This window comes from Fringilla coelebs (genome assembly GCF_963513975.1).
Source record: "Fringilla coelebs genome assembly, chromosome: 24".
Lineage (NCBI taxonomy): Eukaryota > Metazoa > Chordata > Aves > Passeriformes > Fringillidae > Fringilla > Fringilla coelebs.
This window is the reverse complement of record NC_140050.1, coordinates 3,297,639-3,309,656: the sequence shown is the minus strand read 5'-3', so window position 1 is coordinate 3,309,656 and position 12,018 is coordinate 3,297,639. Positions and strand designations below refer to the sequence as shown.

Below are 12,018 nucleotides of genomic sequence, written 5' to 3'. Positions count from 1 at the left end.
TTTAATTAATCTCTTCAGCAAAGTTTCACGTGAAAGTGCTTTTCCCAGCACTTTATTTAAAACAAAATTACTTTTTTTTCCTCTTACTTACCTGAGCAAGTACATATTGGTGCCATGTTCTGCTTTATTACACAATTCCTTCTCAGGCAAATTTTTTTTTTGGTGGTCCTACTGATGCCTTGTGAAGGCTGAGCTAGAGCAGAGAGTAGATGGAGCTAAAGAATAAAGCAGGGATTTGTCTGGAGGCCTCAATGGATCCACCTGGGGCAGTACAAGAGCCCAGCCAGGGCTGCTCCCAAGATGAACCAAAATGGCCCCAAAATGCACAGCCTGGCACAGGGTCTGTCCCTGGGATCAGTTCTGCTCCATTTGCACCTTGCAGTTCATTGTCCCATCCCAGCTTTAGCCCCTGCAGTCCCACCCTGCTTGTTTTTCTCTCTCCAGCCCACGGGGTTTGTGCTCCTGGGCTGAGATTTGGATCATTTGTCCTTGGTGCCCAGCTGGAGCAGGAATTGTTTTGTCTCCCTGCTCTGAGCAGAGAGCTCACCATGCCCTGATATGAAGCCCAGACCCACCCACTAAAGTAGCACAGAATGTGAAAAATAGAAAAGCTCAAACCTGAGGCATCACTACTTGTAGTCTGTATTTAAGAACCAAACATTTATTTTCTCCAAAAGCCATGGAAATGTGGCTGCCTCATCCCTGGAAATGTTCAGTGCTAGGTCAGATGGGGCTTGGAACAACCTGGGATAGTGGAAGGTGGAAAAAATGATCTTTGAGGTTCCTCCCTGTCAGAACCCAGGACATCCCTCTGGCTGCCCTGGAGGACTCGAGACCCTGGCAGGGGGCTCAGAGCCCTTGGCACAGAGTCAAACACACCTGTGCCTTTGATTTTAGCCCATGAAACAATTCCCAACTTTGTGTGAAGGGTTACAAGCCACAAGGGTTTGAGTAGAATGATAGTGAATTTGTCACAAGATGAAAAAGTAGAATTTTGGGGATTTAGAATGGGGGTTCAAGAGGCAAGATGGAGGAATCTGGATGTGTTCTGTCTTTCTCCTTCTTCTTCTTGTCCTCCATCTTCTGCTGTGATGGTGACACTTCTGGATTGGTTTAGAGTAGAGACAGACTGTCTAACATAGGTGATAGGTATTGGGAAATTATTGTAAATAAAGTACAGGTAGTTCTTAGTATAAAAAGCCAACCCCACCCCAAGGGTGGTCAGTGTGCCAGTCTGCTGGACAGACCTCAGCAGGTCAGACAGACAATGTAATAGATAACAGAGAATAAACAACCTTGAGGATGAGAGCCAAGGAATTCTGCCTTCTTCCATCTGGGGGCTGGGGAAAAGAGACTTTCTAACACCTCGGGGTCAACTCAACACCAGAGACCTCATCACCTCCCAGCCCAGACCATTCTGGGGTTCTGTGGGCAGTGGCAGGGGGTGTGTGGTGATGACCTGTGCTGTTCCCAGGCCCTGGCAGAGGAGAAGGTGGCCTACGAGCGCAGCACCAGCCGCAACATCTACCTGAACGTGGCCGTCAACACCCTGAAGAAGCTCCGCAGCCTGGTGCCCAACTCCCCAGCCAGCACCAACAGTAGGTACCTTGCAGCTGGACAGTTGGAGCCCTGCTGGGACTGCAAACCACACAGAGCAACTTGTTTCAAAAGCCAGAACCCATTTCTCAGCAGCATTATGCTGAAAGGCAAACAGCTCCAGTTTAGCTTTTTATAGCCTGGCAAGCCTTAATGGGCCTTCAAGAGGCAGGTCCTGCAATGCTTTGTTGGCTTTCTCAGCCTAAATGGAGATAATGCCACATGGGTGGTTTTTTTTTAAGCACAAGTTCTTTCAAATGAAAAGCCCTGCTAATGGAGTAACTTTCACATGATGCCTTCAAAGTGATAGACTCGTCCATCACCACAGAAATCTCTTACACACATTAAGCTTCAAGAGAGAAACGAAGAGGGTTAAGACATTTCATTATTGGCTCTCGAGAGGGTACATTAAACAATCAATTTGTGCTGTTCTTGTGAATTTTTTTTTCTTTGGTCTCTTCCCTTTTCTCCCCTCTGTCTTCATTACGATCCTGGCCATTAGGCAGAGCAGCTGAACTTGGAGGCTGGCCTTTAGGAGAGGGCTGCCAGTTAATGATTAGTAAAAAGCCCCTCTCTGCCATTGTCTGATGTGTTGAGCATATTCTAGAGCTCTGAAGCTCCTTTCTGAAAGAAGCTGAAGGATCCTGCGTGGGAGGTTGGTCTGCAGGGCCCCAGAATCAAAGCTGCTTCCTGGGGGTGGGTGATGCCCTCACACAGCACATGAAGGGGTCAAGTTGTTTCTGTGCTGGCTCCTCTCTTTTGGTCAGTTGGAGGGCTTGCTGTGCAGAGTGAGCAGGGAGAGCTACAAGTTTCTAACAGAACTGGAAAAGTGTCTTTGCTGCCCTTAAAATTGCTGTGGGCTGAGTGTGAATGGCATACTCTCTGTAGCGCTGGAATGGAAATGCTGGGCCAGCATGTGGCACAAAGAATCCATTTCTGGAGCAAAACAAGAGTTAAAGAGAGTAAACACAGTCCTCCTCTTGCCTGTGTATAGTGTCCCAAACTGGGACTGAAGTCACCCACTGGGTGCCTGATGTCTGTCCCCCTGTGCTGTTCCCTTCTCCTTGCAGAGACAAGTAACAAGAAGGTAGTGTCCCACGAGGCTGTGCTGGGAGGGAAGCTTGCTGCCAAGACCAGCTTCACTCTGAACCGCTCAGGGAGCCTGAGAGCTGAGGATCTGACAGGTGAGAGCCTGCTCCTGCTGGGCTGTCACTTGTGAGGGGGGAGCTGAGCTGTGGCACAGACTGGGGGGTGCAGGATCAGGCTGGTGCATTCACCTCGAGTTGTGGGGGCAATTTAGCCAGCACACTGTCAGAAGGATCCAAAGCTGCTGGAGAGTGCCCAAAGGAGGGACACAGAGCTGGGGAAGGGGCTGAGGAGCAGCTGAGGGCACTTGGCTGGTTCAGCTGGAGCACAGGAGACTGAGGGGAGGCTCCTCGGGGGCTGCAGCTCCTGCCCAGGGCAGGCACAGGGGCAGGGGCTGAGCTCTGCTCTGGGACAGGGACAGGGGGCCAGGAAGGGCTGGAGCTGTGCCAGGGCTTGGCATGGAGCTCAGGGAAAGGTTCTTCCCCCCGAGGCTGCTGGGCACTGCCCAGGCTCCCCAGGGAATGGTGCCAAGGCTGCCAGAGCTGCAGGAGCTCTCAGGGCTGCTCAGGGTGGGGGTGTTGGGGTGCCTGTGCAGGGACAGGGGCTGGGATCAATGATCCCTGTGGGTCCCTTCCCACTCAGGATTTTATGACCTGACGTGCTGGGGTTCCTCTGTTCTCTGGCTGCATCACAGAGCTGCAGAGTCCCTTGGGGGATGGTGACACCACTGACCAGTGCCCTCCTCCCGTCCTCACTGGGCTCTGAGGTCACTGCTGCAGCCTGGCTGGCTTTGATGGAGCATCAATAACCATTCAGAGCTGCCTCTTGTGCTTTGGGCATTATTTTACTTCAACTTTCTTGCCCTGAAGCAGTTCTTTACAATGTGCCTGTCAGATTAAAAGGCAAACTTAAAAATCTCCATCTCTGCAGGGCTTAGTTTCACTTTCACCAATGTCACAGTAAGGTCGTATCGTAGCCAAAGGGTTGTGCCACGAGCATTTTTCATGTGGGCTCAAATCAGTTATGGGTATTTTGGTTGCCAAGAGATGTAGGCAAATTGTGGAGGAGATCAGAGGAGAGTCAGGGAGGCCATGGAGCAGAAGGAATTGACATTGAGAAAGCTTAAAAGGGCCAATATAGCTCAGCTAAGCAACATCAAAGGGCACCCAGGAATATTGGAAGGGTTTAATGCAGCAGCCAAAGGAGATATTGAGCAGAGTGCAAGAAGTTATAATTATTCTGTGAAATGAAACAAGCAGCCTGAAATCAGTAGCAGGAAGAAACTTCTGATAATGAAGTTTTTGGGAAGTTGTGGGTGGCCTTTGAGGGGTATTTGAGGGCTGTGTTACCAGTTATCAGCTGTTGCATTTAAACATTAAAATTGGAGAAGTCTCACATTTAGTGACAGGACACAGGGAATGGCTTCCACTGCCAGAGGGCAGGGCTGGATGGGATCTTGGAAAGAAATTCGTGGCTGTGAGGGTGGGCAGGCCCTGGCACAGGGTGCCCAGAGCAGCTGTGGCTGCCCCTGGATCCCTGGCAGTGCCCAAGGCCAGGCTGGCCAGGGCTGGGAGCAGCCTGGGACAGTGGGAGGTGTCCCTGCCATGGCAGGGGTGGAATGGGATGATCTCCAGGGTCCCTTCAGCCCAGATTGGGTTGGTTCTATCAGCAACAGCAAGGCTGAAGATGGGCCTTTTGGAGGAATTCTCTTCCAGCTGTACTTCCCAGACTTAATGCTCATTTTTCAAGGAGTTTAAAAATCAACTTGTACAATAATGGCCAGATTTTAAAAATGACCACCCAACACCTATTCCCCTGTCCATCCTGAGCTGAGCCAGTAGAAACAAGTTCAGAATAATGGGGGGAGTTCAATTTATGAAGGCAGGAGACTTGATGAAGGCAGAAAAACAGGCAGTGCTTTGGTGCTGAGAGCTGAGCTCTGTGTTTGTGTGCAGGAGCTGCCCTGTACCGGCGCCTCAAGGAGTACCTGATGACTGAGGAGCAGCTCAAGGAGAATGGGTACCCAATGCCTCACCCTGAGAAGGCTGGACGTGCTGTGCTCTTCACTGCAGAGGAGAAGAAAGTGATTGACTGTAAGCTCTGCTGGCTCTTTCCTTCTGCAGGGTTTGCTGCACACAGCAGGAGCTGCCCCTTGGTCCTGCTGGGATGGGCAGTGTGGCTGCAGAACTCTCTGGAGAGTTTCTTCAGCTTTCACATCCTGAGAATGCTATTTTTGACCCAGAGTTTATAGTCTTTGAGGCTGAGGGAGGTTTCTAATTTCTAATTTCCAGGTAACAAGTGACAGGATGAAAGGAAACGGCCTCAAGTCGCACCAGGGGAGGTTTAGATTGGATAAAAGGGAAAATTTATTTGTGGAAAAGGTTGTGAAGCATTGAACAGGCTGCCCAGGGCAGTGGTGGAGTCATCACCCTGTAAATACTCAGAAAATGTGTGGATGTGGCACCTGGGGACATGGCTTAGTGGTGACCATGGTGGTGGTGTTGATGGTTGGATTTTATCTTAAAGGCCATTTCCACCCTGAGCAATTCCAGGATTCTGTGCTGCCAAAGAACAACAACTGACCAGGTTGCAAAGAGGCTCCTGTTCTGGGCTTGGTGACCCTCCCCTCTCCCAGGGGAAGGATTTTTCTGTCTGTCTGTCTGTGTGAGCTGCTGTTACTGTGGGATAAGGGCTGACACAGGGCCAGGCTGGCTTTGCAGTGGGCCCTGCTGTGCTGCTCTGGATTGCAGAGTTTTCTCTTTGATCTCATGGCACTGCTGGGTCAAATAGTTCCCCAGAGCCCTTTGTGCAGCTGGACAAAATTATCATAAAATCACAAAATAGTTTGGATTGGAAGGGACTTTAAAGCCCATCTCATTCCACCCCCTGGAACACCTTCCACCAGACAGGTGGTGGAAGGTTTGGGTTGTTCCAACCCACATCCAACCTGGTCTTGAACCCACAGGTTGGGTCTACACACAGGATGAGGTCTTCCTCTGAATTTTCTGAACTCATGGCTAGATTTCTGCTCCTCAGCCCCTGCCTAAAGCAGGCTGTGCTGCAGCAGGGCTAAAATCCAGATTGGTGATTTCTCTTGAGGTGCTTTGCCACGCTCCCCTGAGCATCTGTGTGGAGAGACCTCACTAAAGTGTGTTAAGTGCTCATCCATGTTAACACCTTGTGCCTACATTTGTCCTGTGGTTGCTGAAGCAACCTGGGCAAAAGCTCTCTTGCATTAACACTGTCAAGTGCTGTATTTGTGAGAGCCCTTTTTTCCCAGGACCCAGCCAGCTTCTTTATGTGAACGTGAGCTCATGTTCCTGGTTTTGTTCCTGTAGTTTCATGCAGATGTTGCAGGATCTTTGAATTTCTCCTTCTTTAACTAAAGCTGTTGCTGCCACTGTGACCAGTTGGGCAGAGCTAACAGCATTAATGCTCACACCAAAACGGAATTTTGGTGGAATCATGGAATGGCATGGAGATCAGAAGAATGACAGCTCCTTCCCAGTGGCTTTTTGCATCTCCCTCCCCAGATTTTGGGCAGTAAAAGCAGAGGTGGTAGGAGGGAGCAGTTGCAGACTCCCAGGCCCTGCCCTAAGTGCTCCTTCATCTAGCTGCTGGAAAATCCTGACAGAAAAGCTGTGCCCTAGAAGAGCTGAAATGTCATTTGGAAGTGACAAGGCACAGATCCCCTGGAAACCAGGCTTCATTAGCTCTGGTGTCCAAAGAATGACTTATTTATCCTGTTCCCTAAAATAACTGTGTTAGACTCCAACGTAATTTGCTGTGTGTGGAGAAACAATTCAGCAAACCTTGATGGAATTGGGGGGCAGCTTATGTGGACCAAAGGCACTGGAGAGTCTTTGTGTTTGCCTCTGGGAAGTGTTTGAGGGGCAGATTTCAGAGGGAGGAGTTTGCAACAACGTTTGGAATCCTTTTATACAGAAAACATCATCTAACAGCATTTGGGGCTGAGTGATGGTGATTTACTCAGCTTTGGCCAGGTGAAGGGTAGGAGGGGCTGCCTCCAGTGACCTGGCTGTCGTTTCTCTCCTGTCCCCAAGCCTCGTGCAGGATCTGCTGTCGCTGTGGCACCGAGTACATGGTGTCAGCCTCGGGGAGCTGCATCCGCAGGGAGGAGTGCGTCCATCACTGGGGGCGGCTGCGCAAGCAGAGAGGTACGGCCCTGCCGGGGGGGGTGGCACTGCCATGCCTCATGGAAAACCCTGCCAGCATGGCTTCTCCTGGGAAGCTGGCAAGCTTCAGCTTCTCCATGTTTTGCTCCTTTGGAATGTGATTTGGAGAATTGTTTACCCAGCATGGGAATTGTTTATAATTAATGGCCAATCACAGCCAGCTGTGTCGGGCTCTCTGAGTCTGTCACAAGTTTTTTATTCTCATTCTTTGCTAACCTTCTGATGTCTCCTTTCTCTTTCTTTAGTATAGTTTTAGTATAACATTCTAATAGATAATATAATATGATATGACATATAATATATTCTATATTAGATAAATGATATGATATAATATAATATATGTTATAATATAATATGTTATAATATGAGATATGATATAATATTATACAATATGCTATAATATGATATGCTATAATATGCTATAATATGCTATAATATGCTATAATATGCTATAATATGCTATAATATAATATAATATAATATAATATAATATAATATAATATAATATAATATAATATAATATAATATAATATAATAATCAGCCTTCTAAGAACTTGGAGTCAATTCTCATCTCTCACCTTGTTCTGTGACCCACAACAACACCACAATAATGAATACCCACAGGTTGGCCCTGCTGCCTGTGCTCCAGCCCCAAACATAGGCTCTTCCTCAGCTTTGAGCTTGATTTTGGGGCTTGTCATGCTCCCAGGTGGTGGCAGTTCTGTGCTTGTCACTGCAATGACCTCACAAAGAGCTGCTGGGCTTGGCTGTCCTCAGAATGTGACAGTGGGGGTGCAGCAGGGGGGGTTTCATCTTTGTTCAGAAAAGTAAAGGAAAAAACCTTCCTGTGCTTTTTGAAAAGAATCAGCCCTTTAAAAGGCTGCCTGGGAGCACTAGAGGTCTGTCACTCCCAGGAGAGTTCACTGATCTTGGTTGAATTCATTTGCAGCAAGGCACTAACCTAGTTTGAGCTCTGCTCTGGTTTTCCATCAGAGCATCTGAATGGCTTCTGGAGTTTGTCTGGCTGAGTACCAGAGACTTAAACTCTTTAGATTGCTGCCTGTGAATCCACAGTTATTTTTCCCCTGTGTTTGACACATTATTGTCGTGCTTATCCAGGGGATCTGCAGTGAAAGCTGAAGTTCAGGTCTCTTGTTAACAAGAGCCTTCTCCTTGACCCTTCATCTCCTTCTCTTTCAGTGCCAGGTGGGTGGGAAACTCACTACAGCTGCTGCTCCGGAGCTGTGGGGTCACCAGGCTGCCAGGTTGCTAAAGTAAGTGATGGAACAACACCTCTTTATTCTCAGTGACATTTGTGCTCTGCTCACAGTGGCAGTGGCTGGGAAATCCTTGCTTAAGCCTTTAGAAGAACAGTGGCTTCCCTTAAGGGGATAAAACAAGTGCAACTTAATTCTTTTTGCTCTGTGGTGGTAGGAAAGTCCAGTGTTTGACACTCAGCTGTCTGGAGTGAGCTGGGTTCATTTATCCTGGGCTGCCCAGCTCATCTACCTGAGGGACACAGAAAAGCTCATGTTCTTCAGTGAATCACAGAAGGAATGGGAAAGAAGGGATTTCCTTTGAAGGAGCAGCCTCAGGACCTTGGCAACAGTGTGCCAAACCCTTTTCCTCATCTTTTCCTTTCCAGGTTCCCATTAAGGTGACTTTATTCTGGTGGACAAATCTTTTTCTGCCAAGTTTTCTGTTTGTTGCCTGTCCTTGGTTGTAATGAGGGGAGGAACCTTCCCAAGGAGCCTCTTGTAATTCCAAAATATCACAAAACTTCTTTTGAGGGAGCCCAGCTCTAGAAAAAAGAATGAAGAAGCTTCTCAGATGTGGAGATTGATGGAGCAGAGCAGTGTCTGGGTACTTTTGCACAGGTGCTTTTTTCTTTCCCTTAGGCAGCAGGAGAGTTGGTGTGCCACCCCAGCATCCCCAGCCTGTCCTGTGCCTTCCTCCCAGGCCTCTGGGCATGTTCCTTGTCACTTGTTTTAGTGGCATTTTTATATTTGGCAGCTGCCACACAGGGGAGAACCAAAAGCTAGAGGTAGCAGGTGATTCTGGGCAAAATTCAAGGTTTTTTTCAATTTATTTTTTTACACTATAAAAGCCAGCCCTGCACAGTTGGATTGGATGGGATCAGGTTATTACTTTTCTTTCTTTTCCACATGAATTTAGGAATTTTTTTTTAATCACTTCTCTGGGCACCCTGTGCCAGGGCCTCCCCACCTTCCCAGGAACAATTCCTGCCCAAGATCCCACCCAGCCCTGCTCTCTGGCAGTGGGAGCCATTCCCTGTGTCCTGTCCCTCCATATCAGCATAAAAACTCCCTTTCCCTCCTTTTTATAAGCACCCAGTTTTCACAGCACCCCTTGGAAGCTTCAGGTTGAATCCACAGCCTGCTCAGCATCAGAGCACCCAGTGAAGTTTTGGGGTGTTGGGGTATTGGGGAGCACAGAATCCTTCAGTTTTGAAGAAGGGTTTTGAAAGCAGAAAATATTTGTAATGAGACACCATTCTCAGTAACTGGAGCAGTAAGCTGGTTAGAAAAGCTTGTGTGTGCCCAAGCACAGGGGTGGGAAATCCTTGCTTAAGCCTTTAGAAGAACAGTGGCTTCCCTTAAGGGGATAAAACAAGTGCAACATGAATTGTTTTGCCCTGCAATGGTGGGAAAAGCCAGGGTTAGCCCCTCGGCTGTGTGAGTGAGCTGGGTTTGCTGCAGTTGGGCAGGGAGGCAGGAGATGGCAGGAGGGAGCTGTGCTGCTCCAGGGAGCCTGCAGAGGCTGCTCTTTGTGCTGCCTTGGCTCTCAAAAACAGGAGCAACTTCCCTGCCCTCCTCCCAGGCAGGAAGAATTGGGCATTTTCAGGACAACAACTGATAGAGAAAAATACCTAATGTTTTTTTTTTCTTCACTTCACTGCTCAGTTCTGTTGTATTACACAGGGAGTGAAGGCTGAAGAAGGGAGAAGTGTTTGGTGTCTCCTGGCTGCTGAGCTGCTCTCCCCAATCCCTCAGCAGAGCAGTTCCATGCCATGGGTGCAGAGTGGACAGGTGCAGCCCCTTGCACCAGGGAAGCAGTGACCCATGAGGCCTTTGAGCAGTGCTGGCTGTGGAATCTGGGAGAGATTGGCCTCAGTGTTGGTCCAGCTGCCTCATTAACTTTAAATGATGCAGTTCCTGTGCTCTGGCTGTACCTGCAGTAGTGACCTGTGCAGGAAAATATGTAAATCCTGCTTTGGTTTCCTCTCTGCCCACACATGGCAGCTTTACAAGAGCCTCAGTTCCTCCTCTCTCCAGCCTTTAATCCTGGGACAAACCAGAACAGTTTCATTCTTTGTAGGGTGAGACCTTTGGGAAGTTCTGTCCTGTGCTGGGCACTGCTGAGGCCCCACCTCAGTTCCTGGGGTCAGTTTGGGCTCCTCATGACAAGAAGGACACTGAGGGACTGGAGCATGTCCAGGGGAAGGAACAGAGCTGGGGAAGGGTCTGGAGCACCAGGAGAGGCTGAGGGAGCTGGGAAGGGGCTCAGCCTGGAGCAAAGGAGGCTCAGGGGGGACCTTGTGGCTCTGCACAGCTCCTGACAGGAGGGGACACTTGGGGGGGTCGGGCTCTGCTCCCAGAACAGGGACAGGAGGAGAGGAAACAGCCTCAGGCTGGGCCAGGGGAGGTTTGGGTGGGATATTGGGGAAATTCCCTCACTGAAAGGTTTGTAAAGCATTGGAAGGGGCTCCCAGGACAGTGGTGGAGTCACCATCCCTGGGAGTGTTCAGGAAGCATGTGGGTGTGGCACTTGGGGACGTGGTTTAGTGGTGACCATGGTGGGGCTGCTGGGTTGACTTGATGATCCTGGGAGTCCTTTCCAGCCTCAAGGATTCAGTGTTCCCATGGTTTTGGGCATGGCAAAGGAGGCTGTGCCCAGGTTGCTGTGGTTGTACACAAATACCTGGAGATTTAGGGACAGACAAAACTTAAACACAACAAAAAACCCCACTGGGGAATAAGGGAGGGAGAGCATCACCTCTGGGTGTGCTGCAGGTTGGTTTTACCTAGAACCATGTCAGCAGGCAAAGGGCAGTCCCAGCTCTGCCTTGCCCTCTGTTACCTGTTCTGCTTCCCCTTTAAACTTCCTCCAGCTCAGAACCCCTGCTTGCCAGGAAGGTTTCAGGATAACCAGTGGGATCTGAGCTGTGGAGGAGTGTGGGAGTACCTGTGTTGCAACAGCAGCTCAGTCATGCACTGGCTGAAACCACTTGTGAAATCACTCCCTGAGTTTTCCTGCTGGATCTTGTTGACCCTGGAGCTTTAGCTGGGAACAATGCAGGGTACTTGGAAATGCCCTCTATTGCCTCAGTGCTGGTGGGCTGGAGCTCCTGGGGCTGTGGCTGCCTGGGTGTGGAGTGCAGTGTGGGGATGCACAGGTTGCTCTGGAGCTGCCTGCTCGTGCTCACACAGGGATGTCTGGGCTTAGGATCCTGCACCTGGCCTTGTCTTGGCCACAGGACCCAGGAGCTGAAGTTACAGCAAAATCAGGCCTCAGTGTGACCCTTCCTGTCGAATTCTCCTCCAGACTGAAAGCTCCTTCTCCCCAGACACGTGATGTCCTGCTCCTCCATGTGCTGTCAGTACGATGCCACCAGCCCTGACGTGCCAATGGAATTAGGGCTGCCCATGGTGTGTTTGCTGTGGTTGTGAACTTCTCAAAACTTATTCCTCATTAAGAAATTATTAAAACCCAAGTGGGGGTTTGTTGGAGTGGGCTCTTTAGCTTCTTGTTCCTATGCTCACCAGCTGTCCCTGTCTTTTCCTTTCAGCAACACGTGCACGATGGGCGCAAGGAGAGCCTGGATGGTTTTGTGAAGACTTTTGAGAAGCTGCCCACGACTGATGGCTACCCTGGCATCTATGCCTTAGACTGTGAAATGGTGGGTCCAAAGCCAAAACAAAGCTTTTTGGGGCTGCCTGAGGTGTGACACAAGTGGCTGAAGGGAAGCTGTTTGCTGACCTGATTCTCTGTTCTGAATATTGGTGCTGGAGGTGTAAATGAGCTCTTATTGATTGGTGTGTTTGGCTTGAGGGCTGTGCAGCCCTGGCAGGCTCTGACTGGCCCACGCTGGGCAGTGCTGCTGCCTGGCCTTGCTGCA

General features: G+C 49.5%; 1 protein-coding gene across 1 annotated transcript in view; it reads left to right on the top strand.

Annotated features, from left to right (window-relative positions):
• Nucleotides 1-12,018, top strand: part of REXO1 (RNA exonuclease 1 homolog) — a 46,550-nt gene that overhangs the window by 27,626 nt on the left and 6,906 nt on the right. Inside the window, exons 7-12 of the mRNA XM_084221119.1 lie at nucleotides 1,475-1,598; nucleotides 2,667-2,780; nucleotides 4,638-4,775; nucleotides 6,747-6,860; nucleotides 8,079-8,152; nucleotides 11,689-11,799. Of these exons, the coding sequence (XP_084077245.1) occupies nucleotides 1,475-1,598; nucleotides 2,667-2,780; nucleotides 4,638-4,775; nucleotides 6,747-6,860; nucleotides 8,079-8,152; nucleotides 11,689-11,799 (675 nt within the window). The remainder of the gene's footprint in view (nucleotides 1-1,474; nucleotides 1,599-2,666; nucleotides 2,781-4,637; nucleotides 4,776-6,746; nucleotides 6,861-8,078; nucleotides 8,153-11,688; nucleotides 11,800-12,018) is intronic.